Source organism: Mirounga leonina, unplaced genomic scaffold, assembly GCF_011800145.1.
Source record: "Mirounga leonina isolate KUSES-001 unplaced genomic scaffold, KU_Mleo_1.0 Mir_173, whole genome shotgun sequence".
Lineage (NCBI taxonomy): Eukaryota > Metazoa > Chordata > Mammalia > Carnivora > Phocidae > Mirounga > Mirounga leonina.
The window spans coordinates 4689642-4716237 of NW_023270447.1; the positions used below are offsets into that span (position 1 = coordinate 4689642).

The window sequence follows — 26596 nt, forward strand, 5'->3', positions numbered from 1 at the left end:
ACTGAACTTCTGCTTGATGGGCTTCGAGGCCATTAAGAAAGCTGTAAGACCCTATTTCACCCATTTAACTTGTGAATGAAAACAGCAAGAAGAACCCCAAGAAAAATCCGTGGCTAATGTGTGCTTGGCAAAGCCACATGTGCTCTGAATGAAACCAAGTCTCCTCCACACACAGGCGCAAACCCCAACCCCATAGGGAGAAAATTGCTTTTGTGAAAATCTAAATTATATGGTAGTTATAGACTCAGCATTTCATCCAGTTGTGTAATAAAGTGATAATCAAGTCCTTATTAATTAGTGAGATTACTATAGTTATTAGGTGGAAATGAATTTAATTCCATGTGAAATTGAACACATAACCATGCATTTTCAAACATTTAAAATTTCTTTTGTTTTGCATCTTATAATTTTTGTAAAGCACAATTTTTCTTACGGCTTTTTCTGTGATAAGAATTCACTTTCATGGTTTACAAGCTGCATGCCTAGGTTATTTCTTCAAGTACTGAGATACAAGTGACCATAATTAAAACACCATTCTCAGTTAAGTGTGTGTTAAAGTCAGAGCTTCAGATCTCTGTTTTGAGGTTCTCCAGTCTCTGATCTGTCAGGACTCAGAAATAACTGAGTTAGAGTTTTGGAGTTTACATGTCTTTGCTGGGAGCATTTTCCATCCAAGAATAGCTCCTTGGGCTTTGTTCTCATAATTCCTGTAGTCATTACAACTTTAAAAAAAAAAAAAAGGGGGGGTTTTTTTGAGTCATCATACCCAGAGATGGCAAATGAAAAGATGTTTCTTTTCTATGGCGTAATATCAACAACATCAAATACAGATGTTCAAGTGGAAGACTTATTAGAGAAGCAAAAAGTTTAAATTATAAAAACTGTAGAACCATGTGTTTTGATCAAATTTAGTCATACTTTTAAATGGAGAAAGTGCAACATTAATTGGCCTTCCAAAGTACTGCATACTAATACAATTTAATAATGTGAAATCTAATCTTTGTTTTGCTTTGTTTTACTTTTCTGCACAGAAACGGGCCAATGGACTCCGAAGAAGCCCCAGACAGGTGGATCCAGGTGTGTTTCTGATTACATGTCTATAATCATGACTTCAGTTAAACGATTATGAAAGTATATGGGAATTGCTGTAGAAATCAGATTGTTGGCCTTTGTTCCTGGCAGTTTGGTATGTAATGTGTGACCAGGAGGCGCCAGTCTAACGTGTAAATCATTTACCTGACGGTGCTTCCTGGGACAGGCTCAAATGATGAGTAACCACCAGGACCACACTCTTTCAAGAACCATTGACTGAGCTGGTTATTTTCTTACTAAACAGCCTCAGGCTGTTGAGTTAATGCTAACATATCCAATGCCCTCCACCTTCTTCCCCCCAAATATGGAAAGAAAATCAACCAACAAGCTGGCACTTAAAAATTAACTTTTCTAAGGTGGTGGAGGGAGCTCATAAACTGGACAATCTTGGTACCCTCCGCATTTGGGAAAATACTTTCTTCACCCTTTATCTGTACTATTTTATAATGGAAGAATGAATTTAAGAACTTTGTGAATAAGTACCCTCTTTGGGGGCCAATTATTTGTCTGCAGAGAGCATTCAGTTGTTTTCTATTTAACATCATGAGGTTTGCCCTGTCATTATTTTAGTATAATTACTTTTTCATCCATTAAGCAATACCTTCCACAGTTTAATTACCAAAGATTTGTTATGTATATGGTCGTATTATTGTGGGTAAAGGGTATTCATAGCTAAAGGATTCAAAATATATGAACTTGACAATAAATCAGGTGGGACATGAAGTAAACCTGCTGGAAAATAATCTGGATTATGTGTTTTGTTTTCTCATCATAAACAGTGTTCACCGAGTTGTAAAGTTTAGCTTTCAAAGCATTATAGCTTTTAACTGAAACCACATCCATGGTAGCCATGCCAGTTTATGAGCTGTTTGAAAAGATTTATAGAAGCTTTGTTGCCTCTGGCTAGGAATTGCCTCACTTATGTCCTGAGATCAGTTTAAATCTTCCAACGACAGAACAAAATTGAGGCCATTTAAAAAATAGGGGTTCTGGTTCATTTTAATAGTTTGAACTTTCCCAACACAAAACCCTTTGCAGAGGATTCTGCAATAATATTTAGAAGTGACTTCTTCTGTTCTATTTAGTATGACTGTCAGCATATTTTTTTTCTTATTTTGTGTGAGTTGTAGTATTTTTATTTCAGAAAATGATCTAACCTTTACAAGTGTTATTTTAAAAATATTTTCTCTTTCTTCTATGGGCGTTTTCATTTAATCCATTTTCTTCCAGCGAAATGAATTTCTATAGTGTGTCAGTAGGAACACATTTGGCAATTAACAATTTACTTTATAGCCAGAATTTTTAGGAGCGCTTAGATGATTTAAGTAGAGGTATAGTGAATTCATAGATTGTTTAAGTATAACAAAGTCGACGAGTAATAGGATAGTTTATCCTCAAGTTGATGGCTCTGTGTAGGTACTGCTGTTCTGGTATTCCTAATTGTCCAAAGATTTTAGAACTTCATGAAGAATAAACTTATAAATACAAAAGAAGGAGTCCTATATGTTGTGTTTATAAGAGAAAAATAAATACACACATAACCACACACACACACACACACACATTGTATATCATATAGTTTTCCATTAGGTATGGTAATTATATATGAGCATTTTCTCATTTCTCCACATTTATGAAAAAAACAAAACAAAAAGCAAAAACGAAGAGTTGATGATCTTGCCTGTTGTAGATGCTAATGTGATAACAACTGTTTCTCTCTGTGGTGTCTTTTGATGTTAGGCTTGAATTATGTGTTTAGAGTTGGTTGTCTTTTGCATCTTTGCTTCTTTCAGTTGGTAAGTTGCAAAGCTTTTTTGTTCAAAGTTAACCCTTGCTTGACCACTGCCCTGCGCTGAGTTGGTCCTGATGTAACTATCATTTAGCATACTTTACATTCATTCCAAGATGTTTAAATAAGAAATCAGCAAAACTGAGGCTTCCTCAGCAGGGACAAACTGCTCCAAGGGGCATTATTTGCTGTTAGTGCTTTTACTGTGGAATTTCCTTTAATCTTTTCTAGCTAATTTAGTTGACATCTCCAAGTGCTAATACACTGACTGCTTCCCAGGGTCTCAGGGTGGCTTGTAGAAAAAACTGATTAACTTTAAAGCTTTTTTTGGAAAGGAACTTAATGCATAGTTTTATGGGTAGTAGGTGCCTAATAAGTACTTGTTAAATGAATTAATGAATAGCTGTATGCTTTTTCTGCACGCATTGGCTCTCTTGCTTTTTAAACCCCCCTCCTGACAAAGTGGATGGATGTAGTAATAGAGCACTGAATAATCTAGTGGTGAGAAAGAAGCATGGCTCTGAGGCATATTGCCTGGGCTGGGGTCCCAACTTAGGTGCTCACTTGGTGTTGACCTGTGGCAATTTCTTTCTTTCTCTCTCTGCTGTAGTTTCCTCACGAAAAGGACACTAATAATGGTACCTACCTTACAGAGTCGTTGTGAGCATTACATGAGTTAATAGGTATAAAGCACTTACAACAGCACCAGCTATGCAGTAAATGTGGAGGGGTGCTGTTATTACAATTATTACTTTATGATAGAGCATGGAACTTAATATGGGACCTTTAGTCATTATTTGCCAGTTATTTCTTTGCAAACAGACCCAGAATTTTATGTTGATTTTTCCAGTGAAGCTAGAAGTTCCAGAATTACAGTTGTTTTCAGATTTGCAGTTATTTCCTGCTTCTCTGATGGATTTCTGTGATATTTTGTGTTATCTTTAAGAGAAGCAATCAACAATGGTGGTTGAGAGTTTTTTGGTGAAGCTAGTGTTTGTGATTGCATTAAAGAAACGAAAGGAAAACCTCCCAAGTTGAAAACATATAATGTGGGGTTCTATTCAAACCAAGAAAAATGTGATCTATAGGTTTGCACTGTGTCTTGTTAGCACATTTTAAAGATTCACTCTTGGGTCGCCTGGGTGGCTCAGTCAGTTAAGCATCAGGCTCTTGATCTCAGCTCAGGTCTTGGTCTCAGGGTCATGAATTCAGGCTCCATGCTGGTTGTGGAACCTATTTAAAAACAAAAACATTCACTCTTAATAATTGTGGTTAATCTTTATAGAAAATATTTACAAATGGCTTTGCAGTTTATTTTTTCTTGTCTTCTATTGTGTGCTAAGAAATTTATCAATTTATAATCTTGACTACTTTTATAGTTATAGTAATGTGTTAGATGCAAATTCTGGTAGCTCTTTTGGATATCTTAAATATAGCAGGGTATTTTCATCAGTTTGTACTTTTCTTCCTAAGACAGATGTTGGTTTCAGGAAAATAACACTTGTAAGAGACTGATCAGTTGTTTCAGGAACAGGGAGGTGCTAGGCCTTTTTCAAGAACATGAGATCATAAATCTCAAAATCTGAGCACTGGTGTAATATTTATCATTTTACTAAAGTGGCACTCAAGGTCAAAGTTACCAATTAAATTTTAATACTGAACTTTAAAAATTTCCTTCTACGCATAAAATATACAAGATTTATTTTAGTTTGCATGTGGCAAATCTATATACCAGGACATGTGTTCTTTTGATCAAGCCCATGTTTTTGTCTTAAATTTGTGCAATTCATAGCATCTCAGTCACTAGCTTTTAAAAATTCAGGCCATTGTTCTGTGTTGTGCTGCCTAAAGATTAGATGGAGTAGATGGCAAATATTTAGGTAGCTCATTTTCTTTCTGATCTTAAGTTACCCATGCGATTCCTGATAACCTTGAATAGTAAATGAACAGATAATGGTTAAATGATAAAAGAGTTCTTTTGGAGAGCTCTTGCTTTTCATATGCTTATTGTAACTTTTGATTACAAAGAGAAACATGTGGCTTGGAAACATTGTCTTTTCTTATTCACTGAGGAGATGTTCTACAGTTTCTTAGCAGAGATACCTTCAAAGGTGGTCACTTTCTCTTTCAGGTGGATAGGATTGATATGTAATGCCATTCCTATTTGTTCTTGTATGAAGAAAGGAATTCAAGAACTCTTTCATTACCAGCTTTGTATACCACAATAAGCACCAGCAATATCATTAATTATAAAACATGGCTCCTTTTCATAAGGAATTTCTGTACTGCCTGAAGAAGGAACAGATACAGGCACAAAGTCTTAATTGCGTAAATGCATGTATATGGGTGTACATATGAAAATATTTTAATATTACATTACTATTTTATACACTGACTCACTATGCTATGGCAAGTGTCATAAACACAGTGAATAGTCTGATAAACATAAAAAAATCTAATTATGTAGTATGTGCAAAAAAGCAAATGGAATTGAGAGAAGCACATGTGGGCTCATACTGCTTTTAGTCTGGGTTGTCTATATGTTTTTATTTATGTAAATAGCAATTTTGTTATGCTGGTTTATTGTATTGAATCACAATTTAATACAGTTTTCCTTAATGTTTTAATTTCAAACAATTGTTGAACTCATTCCAAATCTGAACAGGATTGTTGATTTCTTTTAGCTTTGCTTCTAAGCATAATGTCAATTTGCTCAGTAAGGAAATTTTGTATTTTTAGTTTCTAAATACAAAACATTGATGAGAAAAATAGCAGCCCAGGATTTTAAAAATCACTGATCTAAAAATACATTTTTTCCTTTTTTTATGGGGGAGACAAATGTATATTCTTGAAGGCTTTAGTAAATGAGCTTTTGTCTATAATAAGTAATAAAGTATCCATAGATTATGATATTTCCATATCAGACAGACCTACTTCTGTCTTTTCTGTCACCCCTAAAACTAATTTCTCATCAGATATAAATACTAATCTAAATATTGGGAGCATAATTGTAAGTGTGTAAAAGTATATTTCACATTAAAAGAATGAACTTGAAAAAACTGGACAATAGAACCCAGTGATTAAGATGCATTGCACAGAAATGAGAAATCCAAGCTGTGAATGAGTGCTGGGAGCCTGCTCTGGTTTTTAAAATAGTTGATTTGTTCTCAAGCTCCTATTAAATTATAGACAATAAGACTAGTTTTGCACTAAGGTGATTGATCCCCTTGTAGTTATTTTCAGGACTACTACCCTTCTCATTCCCTTTACGTTGATGACAGATTTCTAAAATGTACATCCTAGTCCCATGCTCACACCTTTTTCTGGTTTGGGGAGGATTTATTTTTTCTTTTAGAGTCTCATGCCAGGCTCACAAAGGGTCACTATTGCTGTCAGCTGGCAGGTTTGTCCACACCTTGCTAAGTAAGTCAGTGTTTTCCACCTGCTCGGGTACTTCCGGCATAGATTCAGGGCTAGGCGAATATTTGAAGACCTACACAGGGATACTTTTGGTGGGAAACACAGTATCAATAATGTGATTATTGAAATAAAACATTTGGAATATTATATATAGAACCTACCTCTGGGTCATTTACGCACTGCTAACTGATAATTTGTTATTATAGTAATCAGTCTTTAGAAAATAATGTATTAAGTATTTAGAAAAATATTCTAAAAAGGAGGTCTCAAACCTGGTGAACTGCTTTTAGCATTTATCAGTGAAAAAAGCACTCCTTACTTGAAAAGTCAAGTATGGCCTGGGCTTCCTTTGCTATATCTATGGTCCTGGTAGTCAAATATTACATTTCAGAAGAAGAAGAATGTGCTCTATAAGGCTAAGTACACACATAAAAAAAAACTTCAGAAATTTCTTTTGGTTCAATGTCCTCTGGCAACCAAGTAACCTTGTTCTGGAGCTTTAGTCTGAGGTAAGGCAAATGAAAGGAACCAGTGGAGTCAAAATTATTGGCTTCAAATAGTATATAGTGGTTCTATGTATAAATAGGGAGAATGATTCACAAGTTAATTAGAATATTGGAGGTCAGTTTGTGGAATTTCTATCAAAATGACTCATATTGGCAATTATATCTTTCAGTATTTTCAAATCAAGTTGACTTTTAAAAATTTTAATTTGAATGAAAAGAGTTTATGTTAGCTACTTAATTGTTTTCTACAGATAACTTTTTTGAGACTCATTCTTTCCTATATAGATATTAGAAATATATGGAAGCTTACCATCTTTGAGAAACTTGGAATTTTGTTGGGGAGAATAAGACATACAAAAACAACGTGTCCAACAGTAATACTGTGTGGTATATGATGAACCACCAAAATATGTGGTGTAGGTTATAAATGGTGTAGTTGACTAGGCGGGCAAATGAGGAAGAATGCATGTGGACTAAAGGACACAGGACAAGGAGACAAAATATCTGACAAGCGCATCAGTGAAAGTAAATTTACATTGAACTGTAGATGTTCAAAGTTGCCAGTCCGTTACTAGGCTTGGGTCAGCTCAGTTCATTAGCACCCAGTATGTTTTTGTTTGTCAAGTGACATAACCCATTTCAAGCTAGAAAAACAAGTAAAAAGGAAAAGAAAAAGTGATTTCCATTTGAAATTTGTTTTTGGTAAGAAAGAAGGGCTGGCTGGGTGGCTCAGTTGGTTAAGGGGCTGCATCTGCCTTCGGCTCAGGTCATGATCTCAGGATCCTGGGATCCAGCCCCACATCAGGCTCCCTGTTCAGCGGGGGGCCTGCTTCTCCCTCTGCATGTCACTCCCCCTGCTTGTGCGCACTCTCTGTCAAATAAATAAATCTTTAAAAAAAAAAAAAGAAAGAAAGAAAGAAAGAAGGGCTATGTTTACAAAGAATGGGGGAGGGGGAAAAGGAAAAGCTTAGTTTGAGCAGGACTTCATATACAGGCATAGCTCATTTTATTGCCCTTTGCTTTATTGCTCTTCCCAGATACTGTGTTTTTCACCAAGGTGAAGGTTTGTGGCAACCCTGCGTTGAGCAAGTCTACTGGCACCATTTTTCCAACAGCATTTGCTCACTTCGTGTCTCTGGGACCATTTGGTAATGCTTGCAATATTTAAAAATTTTTCATTATTATTTGTGATGGTGACCTGTGATCCAGGATCTCTGATGTCACTATTATAGTTGTTTTGGGGTGCCACAAACCACGCTCATGTAAGACCGCAAACTTAATTGATAAATGTATCTGTTTCTGTCTGCTCCACTGACTAGTCGTTTCCCTATCATTCTCCCTCTCCTTGGGCCTCCCTTCTCCCTGAGACACAACAGTATTGAAATTAGACCAATTAATAACCCTATGATGGCCTCTAAGTGGTCAAGTGAAAGGAACAAGTTGCATGTCTCTCACTTTAAATCAAAAGCTAGAACTGATTAAGCTTAGAGAGGAAGGCATATCAAGAGCCCAAATAGGCCAAAAGAGAGGCCTCTGGCAGTAGTTAGACAAGTTGTGAATGCAAAGGAAAAGTGCTTGAAGGAAATTAAAACTGCTACTCCACTGAACCCCTGAATGATAAAAAAGGTGAAACAGCCTTATTGCTGATATGGAGAAAGTTTTAGTGATCTAGATAGAAAATCAAACCAGCCACAATGTTCCCACAATCCAGAACAAGACCCTAACTCTTCATTTCTGTGAAACTCAGGTGAGTAAGCTGTGGAAGAAAAATTGGAAGCCAGCAGAAGTTAGTTCATGAGTTTTAAGGAAAGAAGTCCTTTCCATAACATCAAAGTGCAAGGTGAAGTAGCAAGTGCTGGTGTAGAAGCTGCAGCAAATTATCCAGAAGCTCTAGCTCAGATAATTAATGCAGGTGGATACAATATACAACAGGTTTCCAATGTAGATGAAATAGTCTTCTATTGGAAGAAGATGCATCTAGGACTTTCATAGCTAGAGAGGAAAAGTCAATGCCTGGCTTCAAAGCTTCAAAGGACAGATTGACTTGTGTGTTAGGAGCAAAGGCGGCTGGTAACTTTAAATGGAAACCAGTGCTTATTTGCCATTCCAAAAATCCTAGGGCCCTTGAGAATTAGGCTAAATCTACTCTGTGCTCTATCAGGAGAACAGCAAAGCCTGGATGATAGCACATCTTTTTTTTTTTTTTTAAGATTTTATTTATTTATTTGATAGAGAGAGCACAAGCAGGGAGAACAGTAGAGGGAGAGGGAGAAGCAGGCTCCCCGCTGAGCCAGGAGTCCGATGCGGGACTCGATCCCAGGACCCTGGGATCATGACCTGAGCCGAAGGCAGACGCTTAACCATCTGAGCCACCCAGGCGCCCCTGATAGCACATCTGTTTTACAACACGGTTTATTGAATATTTTAAGCCCACTGTTGAGACCTGCTACTCAGAAAAAAGTATTCCTTTCATAATATTACTGCTCATTGACAATGCACCTGGTCATCCAGGAGCTCTGAATGATGAAGATGTGCAACAAGATTAATGTTGTTTTCATGCCTGCTCACACAACATCCATTCTGCAGCTCATGGATCAAGGAGTCATTTTGAATTTTAAGCCTTATTATTTAAGAAGTACATAGTGATAGTGATTCCTCTGAAGGATCTGGGCAAAGTAAATTGAAAACCTTCTGGAAAGGAATCACCATTTTAGATGATACTAAGAATATTCCTGATTCATGGGAATTGGTCAAAATATCAACATTAACAGGCATTTGGAAGAAGTTGAATCCAGTCCTCATGGCTGACTTTGAGGGGTTCCAAACTTCACTGAAGGAAGTAACTGCAGATACGGTGGAAATAGCAAGAGAGCTGGAATTAGAAGTGGAGCCTGAGGATGGGACTGATTTGCTGCAATATCATGATAAGACATGAACAGATGAAGCGTTGCTTCTTAAAGAAAGTGGTTTCTTGAGATGGAATCTACTCCTGGTAAAGATTATGAGAAGATTGTTGAAATGATAACAAAGAATTTAGAATATCACATAAACTTAGTTGATAAAGCACTAGAAGGGTTTGAGAAGATTGACTCCAATTTTGAAAGAAGTTCTGCTGTAGGTAACACACTGTCAAACAGCATCACTTGCTACAGAGAAATTGTGAAAGGAAGAGTCAATTGATGTGTCAAACTTCATTGCTGTCTTAGTTGAAGAAGTTGCCACAGCCACCCGGGCCTTCAGCAGCTACCATCCTGATCAGTCAGCAGCCATCCACATCGAGGAAAGACCCTCCACCAGCAAAAAGATTATGATTAATTTACCCAAGGTCACACAGCACCTGGCTAGTACCAGGACTTAACTGCAGTGTTTGGCTCCAGAGACCTCACTCTTGTAGAGATCTTCTGTGTCCCCTTCTTACGCCAGCTTTTGCACAGAGGAGAGCTTATTTCCTGGAGTTCAGCTGTACAGTACAGTGCAAAATTAGCAGTGTGATTGAGTCTGTTTTGTAGAGTTCATTAGTGACTGCTGTTACAAAGCAGATTTATGGGTGATTTTATTTTATGCATTGTTAATTTTGAAAATGTTAATCTGAAATTGCTACAGTATTTCAATTAATTTGGATGATTAAAATTTAGCACCAGAAGAATCTCTAGCAGAAGATAAGGCAGCTAATAGAGGTTCTGAAACAAACAACTGTAGACACTGGCACAGAGACCCACTGGTGGAACTCACTCTGCTTCACAGTTTTGAAATGGAAAGAATAATTTCTGGCAGTCTCAATATTCAACTTGAGCGCGGTTGACTTTTTTAAAAAAGCCATTTTAAGGAGTTAATTACTTAAAGGAATGTAGAATTTTTCAGTATCGTGCATTTCTGGAAAACTGCCTTCACATTATTTTGGAGTATTGTTTTTTGGATAATTGTAGTTGGTGACAGAAATACAAGATGCATTTGTTACCAAGGTATTTTTCATGTCATGTATGATATTTCATGGTTTTTATATATGTTTCAATTCTTTTTCTGAATTTAAAGGTGAGACGGCACAGATTTAAAAAAAAAATACTGATCTTCAATAAATTAGTTTTGCGTTTTGAAGAATTAATTCTCAAAATTTCAGAAAATATAGGAAACTATAAAAAATTTTCCTGGACAAATTGCCGAATCACCTTTATGTTATTTTGTTATACATTTTTCCTAGGACTTTCTTTTCTTTGTGTGTAGCCATATGTTTATAAAAGGTCTGTATTTCCAATTTAGTATTCTGCAAAGTCTTAACTTTGTCTCCTGAGCATATTTGTTTATTCACGTGTTCATTCAACCATTTGATAAGTATGCAGGCACAATGTTAAATTTACAGGGATGAACAAGAGGTGTTTTCCCTAACGCAGCAAACAGTGTCATGGAGCCAAAGGTAAGACTCTTGAGATCAGGGTAATACAGGGACTATGCTTAAAGGAAGCACATATTTTGGATATGTGGACATCGGGAAATGATGTCTAAACTGAAAGGATGTGTGTAGGGACAGAATATGAATGGAGACAGGAAGTTTGCAGGAAGAAGGAACAGCTCCAGCAAAGGCCTTGGGTTGGAAAAAGCAAAGACTGGCTAGGGCTTGAGAGGGAGAGCTGTGTACCATGAGAACAACCAAGGCAAGGTCTTTATTTCCACATCAGAAATTTGATTTTATTCTGAAGAGCAGAGTGAGCCTTTCAACTAGAGGATATGATCTTCTGAGACTGATTTAAAAGATCATCCTAGCTGAACTGTGAAGGGTATATTGAATCATTAAATAGTCTTAAAAAAAGAAATCAGGTGGTTTTAGAATTATTTCTTGTTGGACAAGAGTCTTTCTAATTTTCATTATTATAAATACTATTTGAAGAACATCTATGCATGAATATACTTATCCATATGGCTGATTAGTATTATTTAAGAATGGAGTCATACAAGTGGAATTTCTGGATCAAAACTTATTAATTCCTATACTCAGGATATATATGTTGTGCCAAATTGCCTTTTAGAAATTTAACATTGAATTATATCCCCACCATTTCTGACATATGAGACTGTGTCTCACCCTATGCTTAACAACACTGTATTATTCTTTTTACTTTAAATCATTTGATGAGAAAGGAATAGGATATTACTATTTATATATAGTAGTTCATATCATATAAACTTCATTACTAGCAAGCTATTTGTATTGTTCTTCTGTGAATTATCTGTTTATACCTTATCCATTTTTCTGTTCAGGATATAGTGCTTTTGTAAATTATTTGTAAGACTATATATTAGTGATATTAACCTTATATTTATCAAAATTTTTTCTGGCTTATTTGTTTCTATATAAAGTTTTGCATTTGCATGTGGTCAAAATTATTGATATTTATGGACTTTTTTTTTCTTTTTTTGCTGCCTTTGTGCTCAGAAAGTTCTCTCCTTCTGAATTCTGTTAAATACTTCTAGTCTTACTGTTTAATTTATGTAGCATTTAGACCATGCCATTTAACTTATTTAAGTAATAGATTAAAGTTCTGTGAGCAGCTCCAGGATGCCTGGGCGGCTCAGTCCTTAAGCGTCTGCCTTCGGCTCAGGTCATTGGGATCAAGTCCTGAGTCCCGCATCAGGCTCCTTGCTCAGCGGGGAGCCTCTGCCTGCTGCCCCCCATGCTTGTGCTCTCCCCTCTCTCTCTCTCTCTCTCATTCTCTCTGACAATAAATAAAGTCTTTAAAAAATAAATAAACTTCTGTGAGCAGTTCCAAAATGAATATCAAAATATTTTAAGGATTTATAGTACTACACTTGACAGAATTTAAATTTACCTTTTTTGCATGTTGCTTAACAACCATCTTAGATTGTTTACTTTTCCTTTTGTGCTTTATTATATAGATATTTTGCTCAAATAATACATCATCTTATGCAAAATATGTCACAATATATGCTGTGTATAGGTAGTAAGGGAATAGTATGTGAAACAAAAGTATGTAATATTGAGATAATCAGGCTTTTTTGTTTCTAAACTATGATAAACTAAAATTACCTCTTCCCACCCTTTCTAAGAGCAGGAGGAAAAAATGTTTTGTGTTTTGAGTTCAGAGTATCTCCCACTTCCCATTGCTCTCTTTCCCCCTGTAAATATATATCCTCCTTAATTTTACAAATCTCTTGTCACGTTAACTTACACGGCTGCTCCTGGGCCTGAGACTAGGCTTATTATCTTAAAAGATTTTTAGTTTTAATAGTTTTTCATTAAAGTAAGAAAATTTCAAGTTTGACTTTATTTGAAAGATGCTATAGATATTCCTCATTTTTAAAACAATGTGGAAATTCTATATTTTAGAGCCATGAAAACATTAGGTGTTTAATAAGTAGTCTTTCTTGGGGAATCCAGCTGCAAGCAGATAGAATAACGACTTTGGTTTCCTACCTGGCATATTGCTCCTGATGATCTATCTATTCAGGGAAAATGCCTCTGGATGTCCAGATTCCAACAATTTTGCTTGTAGCTTCCTGCTGTTTTAAATGGCCCAAGGGAATCATGTGATGCCTTCAAGTCCGAACAGAACCTTCCTTCTTGGGACAGAGAATTCTTTCAATTTGGGGCACATAGATTAGATGGATGAAAATAAAATTTTTCATGTATTTCTACACTCCCCATTATATTGCTAATATTATAGCTTTTAACTCTTAGAGGAAGAAACTTGCCGTTTAAAAAATATAATGCTATGCTTTGGGGATCCCATTTTTTTAAAAGTTAAGAATCTTCCATTTAAATTCAAGCAGTATCCAAGAACAGAATCTGGCCAATGGTTTTGAAAATATGAAATGGCAACACCTTCTTGGAATCTCAGACTGTTCAAGGATGTTTTTTTTCTAGCAAAACAGGAAGAAATTGGAAAAAAGCATATGGACTCAGGTTGAGCATATGAGATATTTTCAACTTGAATCGGCACTTTACTCATATTTGTAGTGTGACTTAAAATTAATTTCGGTGAAGCATTTAGATTTGAGAAAGAGAAAAAAATCCCTATCTGGAACTAAATCAACATTTGTGGCATCTCATTAATCACTGCCTTATGTAACCACTTTTCCCACCTAAAGAGAAGCTACTGGGATGAGAAAAGTTTATAATATCAATGCCAAGTGCAGATCTTCCCTCTCCAGAAAGGAGTTCATTAATCATCATCGAAGCACAAGAACAAACATACTTCATGTCTCTTGCCAATTTTTTTCAATAACATTTCTGAAAGGCAAAAAAAAAAAAAAAAACCCATCTTCCTATTTTCTTATCTTTATTTGAAAAGGTTTTAATTTGGCTGTTATTTAATTTGTGATGATGTTATGTAAGTTTAACATGCTCTAAGAATGCGTGTGAATGGTATATAGCAATATAGGGTATTGAGTTCGGACCCCTGAATCAGGGAAATCTGTATGCAGATTGCTGGTTTTGTTACCTTCCTACTTATGTGGTCATAACCGGCAAAACTTTTGAGACACAGTGCTTGACACCGGGTAATTGGCCAATAAATGGCAGTGACAGAAATTCTTACTCTCACTGGTAGGAAACAGTATGGGCTTGAAGTTTGAGAACGTGGCTTTTAATCCAGGCTTCTGTGTAAACCTTTGGGCAAGTTAATAGCTTCAGTTTTCTCATTTGTGAAATGAAAATAGTCACCTTACCTGCATCACAGTGTTACCAGTTGGCACCAATGAGATAGTAACCTGGTCAAGATAGAAAACTGAACCTAGTCACGAGCTACAAACCCATGAAATAAAATAAAAATTAAAAATAAGTGCCAAGTTGTGAAATCTTCATTATTTTGCCATATATCTTAGCCTTTCAGTGTTAGAATTATGTGCTTGATTAGTAGTTGTGATAGAATTTTAGGGTCAGCCATGCAGTTATGACATCCTCTATATAGTTTTTTTTATAAATTTACCATTCACTGGAAATTTTACTGCTCTTTCTCTGTAACTGTGTCTTTACATCTTTTTCTGTTTCCTAATTTAAAAAAATTATTTACAAGTAAGAAAAATTAATGAGTATTACGGCACTTAAGCCAATAGATGAAAGCAATGTCAATGTAAAAAATAAAAGAAAGGAATCTAAAGCTGCATGTGAGAAAACACGCACAAATTCAAACAATCATAAATGGGAAAAAAAGAAAAAAAAGACAACCCTGATGTGCAAGAAACGATGGCTTCTCTCTGCTTTGTTCTGCTTTGTTTACAGTCTTTACAGTTGGCTACCACATATTGGGGATGCGAATGGGTCCATGGTGAAATTTTCAGGCATCTTGGAAAAGTGTCGATTTCTAACTTGTCCTTGTTAGAAGACATGCCCTTTCTTGTTCATTTCTGTGGCCCTGGTTAAAAATATCATTAAAAGCCAAAAGAAGAACAAAACTTTCTAAGGTTGTTGCTGAAGATGCAGCCGTGAGGCTTTGGAAGATCACAGGAGGCAGGCTAAGGTAGGGTCCATCAACTACAGTGGGTACCTCTTTTTGTCCCCCATAAAACAGTGATGGATAAAGAGATCATATGGACATGTAGCAAGGCTTGGTTCATTTTTAAAGTCAAAATAGTTTGGAAAGAAGAGGTTGAGCAAAGTAGAACAGGAGGAGGTTTTTGTAAGGTGAAGTAGAATTAAAGTGTAGGCAAGAATTATTTTCTGTCTTCAGTTTTAAAGAACACTGTCCTAACCCATCTGTCTCTTTTTCCCATGTTGTTCTTGACCTTCTTATCAGCTCTTGACTTTCTCCCTTGGGGCTTTTCCTTGCATAGTCAGCAAGACTCCATCAGAGATCTTGAGCCTCACACCCTTATTGCAAAAGAGTTGAAGAGAATTCAAAGAAACATGTTCTGCTAAGTAGCTTGGGAACTAATTGTTACAGGATGCTTCTGTAATAAGACACTGCCCTCTAAATCCCGTGTATCGTGTATCGTCCCAGTGTAGGAGTCACTTAAAAATATAGACCAAAGTTAAGAGTAAGTCTTAGGAATTCCTACTGAACTGTTTACACTCCTTTGACAATAAATCTTTTCTAGAATTGTCACTTTCCTCCTGTCCAATCTGCACATAGACCCCAGGACCTTGCTCTCAGTTTTTCCTTTTCTCACTACAGTGAGGGAAAAGGTGATGGTTTGCTGATCTCTCATGCTACACATTTCATTGTGTGCCACAACTAAGAACAACCATTGTAGATGTATGAAGAACAACCATTCTTAGGTGGGATTTATAGGTTCATCAGCATGTTGGCGAAGTAACCATGGGACAGATGTTCAAGAGTGTTATTTATTCACATACTCGTACTTTTATATACTTCATTTTTAATTCTCACAAAAAAACATGTGGAGTAGATATTATGCTTGTTTTACACATGAGGAAGCTGCCCTGAAAGGTTAAGCTGTCCGAGTTCACATAAAAATTTTATATATTTTGTATAAAATACAATACAAATTTTACATATATGTTTCCATAACCAGTAAAAGCATTAGATGTTTTAAACTCATTTAGGAGTCTTGCCTGGGGGTGGGGGCTGTATTCACTAAACCAGTACATTTTATCAAGAGATATATGTTGTAGCCAGGATGGTCTGAGCCATGGATCATGCCAGATGCTCAAGGGAGGGATAAAGTGAACTGACATAGGCTACAGGAAAATAATCCTGGTCAGAGTAAAGAAGGATAAGCATTCTTAATTGCTAGTCTTAGGAGGAGGGAGGAATATGACTTTGATGTCAAGGCTTCTGGGGAGGGGGGGTAGGTTGCTACTGCATGAGTAGAATGTCTGCATCCCAGGCGAGTGAGGACCACTTGAAGTGATTGGGCAGTCCATCAAAGATTCTCTGAAGGGCCTCAATTAAGCAAAGAGGGGCAGGGGGGCACAGAGATGGACCCTCTGGTCCCTGCCAATGTTGGGTCACTACAGTTCCAGGCAAGAAAGGAAGCTCATTTCCTACAGCATTCTAGATCTTTCATTAGTATGTCTTTGCTGTGATTTTAATATAGGTAATAAAATCATAGCAAAATATCAGGGAATGACCCCAAACAAATGTAATAAATATTGCTTCTGTTTATTCTTTATAAATACTTTCTCCATAATGTCTTTATTAGGATTTGTGTAGAAAACAGGGTTTGAGCATGATTTTGGCGTTTTAAATAATTTCTAGAAGTTGGTTATGTTATTCCATCTTGTTGGTCATGTCTGTGTGGATATAATCCTAACATTAACTATCATCAGTCAAGGGTCTCAATCCTCAATTATAGCAGTATTCCTTACGATAAATCTGTTTACACTATTTTATGTAAAAATTGCATCTCATTTTCCAGGCAGATGTGGAGACCTTGTTGGATTTTATTTCCTGCATTGTTATCCTGTAACAGACATGATCTTAAGTGCAGTGTGTGGGAGGCCAGACAATATAAGTGGTTAAAAAATTAGGCTTTGTAGTTGGTGTTGTCTTGACTCACGGTTAGCTCTGCTACTTAGAGATGCACCCTAGGGAAGCTGGTCAACTTCTTTTGCCTCAATCCGCCTTCTGTTGAAGAGGTAATATTGGTATCTTACCTTCCAGGATTGCTGTAGAAGAACTGAGACAATGTATTCATAGAGCATTAGCACTACCGATGTCTGGCTCTCTCTCGGCTCTTAACGATTGCTGCTGTCATCACCACCATCTTCAGGATCCTGGGTCTGGGCAGGTGTGGAGGGCGAGCTGCAACCTGTAAAGATGGGGCCCAGACTCCTGAGGCCGGTGGCGATGCTCTGCTCTTGTTTGTTCTGCTTTTAGGCATCTTGTCCCATTAGAGCAGAGGCAGCAGTACAAGCTGCTAGCTCCCACATGTCTTGCTTCTAATGCTTTCGTGAAATGTAATGTGCATGAATTCCAGAGCCAGACCACCTGGAATGCAGTCTAGACTCCACCATTTGCCAGCTCTGTGACCTTGCTCAGTTCACTTAACCCTTCTGTGCTTTAACTTCGTATTCTTTAAAATGAGGATCATAATAAGACTCAATTCATGGAATTATCATGAGGCTTAAATGAATTCATGTACATTAAGCTCTTAGGGCCTGGCACATGGTAAGTGCTATGTAAGTGTTAGCTAGTATTAGTTTTTTAAGTAAAATATTTTTGGTTCTCTTGGATGATGGTAGAAGTGGATAATACATACAGGTAATTGTAATATTTAAAGCATGTATATTAATATTTAAAGAGAGCGGACAGTGTGCTGGGCAGTTAGTGTACCATTTTTAAGGTAAGAAGCCAGGTATAGCTGGACTGTCTTAGAGGACATTGGGCCCTTCACTAGCTGGTTTTCTCAGAGTTGACCCTTCCTCTCCCCTCTGGGACCCACTCAGCATCTTCTCTTCACTAATTCAGGTGTTACAGAAGGCAGGGAGAATTGGTGATTTCTAAAAGTCTGGGCTCTCTACCCTGCAGTGTTCCCCAAGGCAAGAAAGCAAAGACCTAAGGGCTTTCTCCAGAAATACTTCTCCCTCTCCCTACTTTGATTCTGGAATGTGCCATCTTCTCAGAATTACTACCACCTCCCTTAAACAATATTTAGAGAGAATATCCATTGCCTTTTTTTCCTCATTTATGTATCATTAGCATGTGTACAAAGCAGATAGTAAAAGCTTCCATGAACTTTTGGTTCTGAGTTTTCAGCAGGGAGGAATGCGGTTAGGTATAGCAGTACTTGACATGGGTCACACCCTCCCTCCAGATCAGGCTGTGATATGGGGATCCCGGTGGTGACCTGCAATAGACTGGTTCTGCCCTCAGATGGCCATGTGCAATCAGGGTATATAGGACTAGTTTGGCTCCTGCCCTTGATCTCATGGTGTGACTGGCCAGGGACAGATTTATGGAAAGTGTATTTGTGAGTTCTATGAAGGTCTGTGCCTATCTCCCCTCCTAGATCCATAGCATCTTTAATGATGAGCACCTGGTCTGTCTTTACAGTCCTCAGATAATTTTAGTACAGGACCCCTTTCCCAAAAGTGTTTAGCGGTTAAGCACCAAGGGGGGATGGGTGCAATGGAAGTGGTTCACGCAGTGGTGGGAGGGATATTTTGTCACTGACATTGCTTAGAATTGGTGCATGGTGATAAGAAAAATTAAACGGACTTCTAGTCTGTTTTAGTACTGTTCTAAGATACTCCCCAGACAATGCACTCCTTATTATCTGACCTGGTATGGCCCACTCCCAACCCCCCAGCTTTCCCACATACACGAGCCATGGGTATTTAGTAAATTATTATTCAACTTATTGACTATTATAATGGCCTCTTAGCTGCTCCTCTTTCCTCTGATCCCAACTTCCTTTGTTGCCTCCTCCATACTATCAGAAAAATGATTTACCTAAAGAAGAGCCTGGCCTCTTCTGCTTAAACTCCAGCCCATCCTCAGAACCAGTCTACAGACTATTAAATATATAAGCCTCCCAAGACCTGTTCATACTGAACTTACTGCTGCTGTTCTTCTCTTCTGCCATAGCAGAGATCTGGTAATTTTCCACATGCACGGAATTCTTTCTTGCCCCTGTACCTTAGTTCATGCTCTTGCCTTTAGCCAAAATAACCTTACCCTACTTCTTTATCTGGATAACGCCTATTTATCTTTCTATCATTTATCTATCTGAACTCAGTTCAGTCATTCTCTCTTCCAAGAAGCCTATCTTATGGTACCTTATATCTGGTGTGCTATAAGGGTGCCTCTCCCATGACAACAGAGCCATGGTATTTTTTTTTTGTTTGCTTTTTGAAATGATCTGGATATGTGTTTACTTTCTAAAAATTTTCACAAGCTCCTTAACAGCTGGAACCTCATCTTTTCTATACCTATGTCCATAGTAGTTGGAACATGGTGGGTGCTCAGTAAATATATATTGAACTGAAATATAAGTCCAACTTTTTCAAAGGGAACATTCTGGTGTGCAAATTCTCTAACTTCTATGATGAGCTGATATATACTTTTATATTTGTATATACACATATGTATATATATATGCACATATATGTATGTGCACACACACACACACACACACTTTGGAGGTTAAGAAGATGATTTGCTATTGAGGCCAGCAGTCCTATTTTTATTAAATGCTTGTTTTTCAGATTAGTATATATAAACAATGAAAAGCATTATATTTGAATATTGGTAATTCTACACTAACTTTATTAATTGATTTTTCAGACCACGAGAACAATGAATAAAAGATTCTAAGCCCACAGCAATATAGAACACAGACATGTTTATGAAGTGATATTTTGATAGTTTTGTAAGAAACTTCAAGTGAAAATCATTTGTCTCTGATATCAACCACTCAGAGCCAAATTGAAACAATAGGAGTTTCATTTAGGATCTATAATAGCTGCAGTAGAATATGACTATAACACTATTTGCTGGAATTATAGAGGGGAATTTGCTGGTATAGAAAGGCAAGGCAATCAAATTTTTCAGCAGAGGTAAAATACTAGCAAACTCTTCATTTTGCAAATTGACATTTTTTTTGAAGCTCTGACCACTTTATTGGCAATTACCTTGAATCATGTTGCATGTAATTCTGCCTGTCACATTCTTCTAACTTTAATATGTTTGGTGAAAGAGGAGTTTATACAGTCATTTTTTTTACTATGCTTATTTACCTATATTTCAAAAATCTAGAGAAAGTTGAAGCTTAGAAAGATAAGAAAAGACCCAGAGATCTTTTCAAAGCCCCTCCAATACAACATATATATATTTATTTTGTTAAGAGTAATTTTTTCCACCGGAAGTACTTGATTTAGGACAGTGCATTTCTCAACTTTTTTTACTATAAAAGTTTTTTGATAACCCAGATTCACCCAAGACTGTTCAACAATATAAAAGTTCATATATTAAAATTCCATTTGAACATTCACAAATAGCATATTTTAAAGTCTTTGCATAAACTTTGCATTGGGTTTCCAATGGATCCTAACTACCTGGATGAACTCTAGTAATGCATATCTCAATTATAAATGCATTCCTTGGTTCATACAATTGTTACCACAGGTGTCTTTAAAACATAAATTCCTCAACATATTTGAAATATGATTAGGTTTATAAAGAACAATAATTGAAAAACCCAGGGAAGCTTCAGCAAGACAAAACCATCCCTGGTAGCCCGGGAGGCGGATGTGCATGTCATTCCTTTACATAGTGCAAGCCTCACTCAGTGTTGGGGAATTCTTGCTTTCTGATCGACTATCTGCCCCATTCTGAAAATGCTTTTAACTGACAGTATTTTAAACAGTAGTTGTTTAGAGTTTGAACCTTTTAGCTTCATTTCCTCCCCTTACATATATGACATATGTCTTTTTCTACGCATCAGGCACACAGAGAATATGCTTCTGTTAGCATTTTTCTCCAAAGCATAATATATCACAGAGCTGCCATTTGGTTAGTAAATGTTCTTGCTAAAACCTCATCCTATACCCTGTCATTCTGGTTGGTTTTGGGACGTGAGAAACTTTAAGACCAATGGCCTTGAATAAATCCCTTCAACTCTTAGTGCTTTTACTAAAGTAGGAAAGATAGCTACTGGACCTCCAAAACATTGATCATTGTGGAACAGCTGCTTTTGGGCTCTAGGAAGCTCTGAGATAACTTACGCCCCAGCGACCTCACTGTTTCTACTTCGTGCACAGTACTATTTTCCTCCTATACAGGAAATAGAAATAGAAATTCTTTAAGGAAAAAGCCAAATTGAACAGAATAAGAATTGAGAAGGTATTTTTCTGTGCATATTTTTGAGCTACTCTAACATTCCAGCCTTAGCTATAACCTTTAAAAGAATTTATTATGTTTTAAAATATTATTTTAATTGGAGAAGGGACTAGATGCATTCATAACGATAATTCGTGGGAATATAAATTTGTTGACAGTCTTATTTTGCAAAGTGGATTCAGTGCTGGAAAGAAACATACCAACTCATTTTATTTTTTTAAAATGATATAATCATATTAAATACAGGGCTCTGGTTTTAAAATTTCAGGTCTATACCATGTAAGTAGTTACTCATATTATTAATTAAAATTTCATTTGCTTTCAAAGCTGTTTAAATTTTTCTTACAGGCACATAATGACTTTAAAAACCTAACCAATTACTGTTCATTTAGGAAAGAAAAATACTCCCAACAGACTGGAGTGCCAACTCTATTTTTCTTTGCAGATCTTGTTGGAGAAATTATTACTGAGTTCCGGAGTATGTTAGGTATAGACTAGGACTACAGTTGTCATGATCTGTGTTCTGAGGCTTTATAGTCTAAAGCCATGCCTCAGTTGAAATAGAGAATTTGGCAATACGTATATACACAAAATGGCCCCAATTGCCATTATATTTGTACAAGCAGAATTAGAAAAGAAATACATTTAAAGATTTTTATTAACTTATTTTTAAAATTCATTTTTTAATGATGAACATTCACACAGACTTTCATGCATTCAACAGACATTTATAGAGAGACTCTTGGGTACCATACACCATACTAAGAATAGACAGTGGAATAATTTGTGGTCTCTGACCTTGTGAAGTTTATATATATGTGGGGAGGAAACATCATAATACACAATTTATATGCAATCATTTCTGTAATAGTAATTCAAAAGGTAATGGAAACACAGTGGGACAAGGGGAATTCCCAAAGGAAGGGCAGCTTTTTCTTTGTACAAATGTGCCATCTGCCTGCCAAGCTCACCCAGAGGGGGGTGCTCATTCTAGGTCACAAAGAGATGAAGTACGGACTAGCGGCAGCCCTGGGGTGCTGGCAATTGGAATGGCGAGGAAGGAGAGCACTGGGTTGTGCTTGTGTTTATGATCAGGACAAGGAGTGTGGGACTATTATTTTGTAGGCAACCAGGTGTTATTGAAGGATTTTGTTTAGCAACAAGTACAATAACGTTGATTAAAGCATCTTAGAAACATATGCTACCTATATAAAATTTAGAACATTTAGATAAGCAACAAGTTCTCATAATTTTGCAAACCTGATGTAGCTACTCTTAACATGACCTATCTTCACAGATTTTTCTCTGCTTCTGTGTACTTTTTTTAAATATAAATGAGGTGATCTTGTATGTACTACTGTTTTGTAACATGCTTTTCTCCCCTCAACAATTTATTTGAGCGTAATTCCGTATCTCTAAATAGTCTTCTATGACATTATTTTTAAATTTCAGCTTCCTTCTCAATTATAAAGATGTACCCTAGATTTAATTTAACCAGTTCTCTATTGCTATTCACTTAGATTGTTCTCAGTTTTTTCATATCATAAACTGTATTGGAATGAATGTTTGAAAGATAATCCTAATTATGTTTTAGAAATTAACTTTTTGTTATTTAAAATTCCATAAATGTTTATAATTTGAATGAGTACTTTTTAAAGTCCCATTTCTTATGGAAAAAACATTTCATCCACACCACATCACGTGACTATAGTCATGTTGGCAAGTTCTCTTAGTATAAATACTGTTTTTCTTGCCATTGTAGGTACCTCCCCTGAACCTTTGATGAGGTTATGTGCTCTTGATTTGTACTTCCACAGCCCTTGCAAGTTTTCTACCATAAAACTTCTAATGCTTTATTGTAACTGCCTGTGTAACTTTCTTTTTCTCTGTCAGATTCCAGGTTTTGTGAGGGCAAGGACACACGTATCTTTGTTTGTTACTCCCATTCTCAGCACAAAGTTAAGACTTTAGAAGATTTTTTTAAAGTAATAAATACAGAGATAAATGGGTATCTTAGAGAAAGATGAACATACAGAAGCTGACATCCAAAATACCAACAAATAAATTATCTCCTAGGGTCTCCTTTACTTTGTAGCCATAGTGAATGATGAGTTTCATAAAGGGGGAAAGGGGATATAAAATGAGAGCTGCCCTGTGTTTAAGGTCATTGTGGTAACCTGATGTGTCTTTCTGTGAGGAGGTAGGTGAATGTCTAGAAAAACTGGCACATGAATTAGTTTCTTTTCTATTTACCTTATTTCAAACCTTAAAATGCCATCCCTCCTGTGATAATTAACATGAAAATAACAATTCTACAACGCAGCCCAGCAAAAAAAAAAAAAAAAAAAAGATCTCCAAGTTTAGCACCTTGAAAGGGGTGTTCACCGTCAATGCTGTTATGTGAAGGATAATAGCTATGTGGAAAAGGGCTGCCAAGAAGGGAATTCCCCTTCTAAGCATTGCAGAGTTTGACATGCCTGAAATTAAGAGAGAGTCAGACTCGAGAAGATAAATCATGGAGTGGGGAAATTCATGATGAATCAGATTATCCACTGGAATACTTTTTAGATGCCAAAGAATTTTAATTTCAGTTGGGTTTTTTTCCTCTTAAACAGGGATGTTTTAGAAGCTTGCTTTTATGTAGAGGTCAGGGAACGAACAATAGAACATTTGCCTTTTTCCATTTAGTGTTCTGGCTGTTTGTCCATTCGGATGGTGAAGAGGGGCCACGAGAAAGGTCCGATTTAACCCTCCCCACTTTTGTTTGTTTCTCATTGGAGGCTTTATTCGTCAATAGATTTTACAGAAAACTTTTTGTATTTTTACACTCATATGTGAGAAGAAGCCCTTCAACAGGACACAAAGAACCAGGTAGTCCTGTATCCCTAAGACCTAATATAGAAGCTGATATATAGCTGCTTAGTAAGGATTTCCTTAACAAATATGATTAAACTGGGATAGGTTTCTATAGATTCCCAGAGTGTTATATAAAAACAAAATATTTTCGTATCTATGTACTTACATGTAGTTATATTTACATAAAAACGTAAGCCCTTTCTCAAGCAGCTACATTGTCAGTACGGACAGAAGAAACTTCTGAATCCCAGGTGGGTTTTTTGTGTGGTTTTTTTTTTTTTTTTTTTAAATGAAATGTAAGTGGTTCTTTTTGACAGGAGCCTCTGTAGCCATTTCTTTACAAAAGTGAATTTCTTTGAATTTATCTATTTCCTATGTGTAGCTTTGTGAAGTAACAAATCAAAACTTTTAATCTCTAGCTATATGTTTTATAATGGTATTTTCTATATATACATGTTAGTAACTTTATTGAGACCATTTATTTGAAGAGGAGTGTGTTTTCCATTAAGAAAAGATATATTGAGGGGCGTCTGGGTGGCTCAGTCGGTTAAATGTCTGCCTTCGGCTCAGGTCATGATCCCGGGGTCCTGGGATTGAGCCCCGCATCGGGCTCCCTGCTCGGTGGGGGGTCTGCTTCTCCCTCTGCCCTTCACCCTGCTCATGCTCTCTCTCACTCTCACTCAAATAAATAAATAAAATCTTAAAAAAAGGTATATTGAAATATTGTGCCTGGTAGGAGAATTGAGGCAAAATGACATTTAATGAAACTCTCATATCTCATATAAATAGTATGCCAAAATGAAAACTAGCATCCTAACTGCAGCTTTTCTAGTTATATTAGTTATATTAGTACAGTGTGACTGTTCTAATAGCAATTAGCGATTTCTATCGTGTGATTTTACTAATAAACTGAGTATTGAAGTTGTTGAACGTACATTTTCCTTAGTACCTGTGAAGCGCCTGGAAATATCAGTGAATAACAAGTATGAAAACTGTTTTAATTTTCAGCTGTTTCATGTTTATACTTAATATACTTTCATCGTAAGATGTGTGAATCACACACATACAAATTCTGTCACAGTGTTTGCATTGAATCATGTGTTTTGCTATACCTCTGGGATCTGTGTGGAACTTCAGATGACCTCTGTGGCAATGTCATGCTGAGATCAAAAGGAATATGTTCAAGGTTAGATGAACTACTGTGGTGTCTAAGAGAATATATATACACACCCAGAGGCAAGTCTCAGGACAAAACTTCAAGAAGGATTAAGTCCCTGTGTATAACAATTCTTTCTTAGCCACCCTCTTCTGTAACGCTCATTATTACCTGAGAGAGCCAGAAAGGGAAAGTACAGAGAACATAGGTTTATGAAATTTGAAATTCTGCTTTTTTTAAAAAAATTTTTATTTTTAGGTCACGACTTTAGAGATGTGGAATTTGCTCATAAATGTCACCTTTGTACCATATTGACCTCACCTTTGTTGGATGGTTTTGTTTCATAAACCGAAGTCTTACTTTAATTATTCAAGGAATGGAGATGTCTTTCCTGGAAAGTGTGTGATAGGTTATGCTGAAGCTGAGGTTAGGCTTGTACGCAGGAGTGACGGGGACTTGTTTTCTGCTCTCTGGGGACCCGTGTTGAGAGTGTTGTTGCAGGACTGGCATGTAGCCAGAGACACAGAGGAGAAAGCGCACTGCAGCCAGCGCAGGGAGCTAGGCTAATTTCAGTGTAACAGGAACTCCCATCCGTTAAAGAGCTCAGCACCTGCTCTTGCATCCATTGCCTATTATTCAGCAAATCCAGACATCGTCAAGTGATGAAGATCTAAATAAAGTTCAGAGGAGCAGCAGCACTATTTCAGTGCATAGCAAGTCATATTTGCTAATTTAGTCCCTGAAAATCTGCTTTATTAAATGTTCCTTACAGCCTTCATGATTATACAGGATAAACTGTATATTAAAATCTCTTCAAAGTAGTACATCATTAGCTAAAGAAGCTTTTTTTTTTATTTAAAAAAATTTTTTTTTTTAATTTTATTTATTTGAGAGAGAGAATGAGATAGAGCATGAGAGGGGGGAGGGTCAGAGGGAGAAGCAGACTCCCCGCCGAGCAGGGAGCCCGATGCGGGACTCGATCCCGGGACTCCAGGATCATGACCTGAGCCGAAGGCAGTCG

At 36.7% G+C, this 26596-nt stretch overlaps 1 protein-coding gene across 1 annotated transcript in view; it reads left to right on the forward strand.

Moving 5' to 3' along the window:
• Nucleotides 1–26596, forward strand: part of VAV3 (vav guanine nucleotide exchange factor 3) — a 357055-nt gene that overhangs the window by 251377 nt on the left and 79082 nt on the right. Inside the window, exon 19 of the mRNA XM_035017895.1 lies at nt 1032–1077. Coding sequence (XP_034873786.1) covers nt 1032–1077 — 46 coding nt within the window. The remainder of the gene's footprint in view (nt 1–1031; nt 1078–26596) is intronic.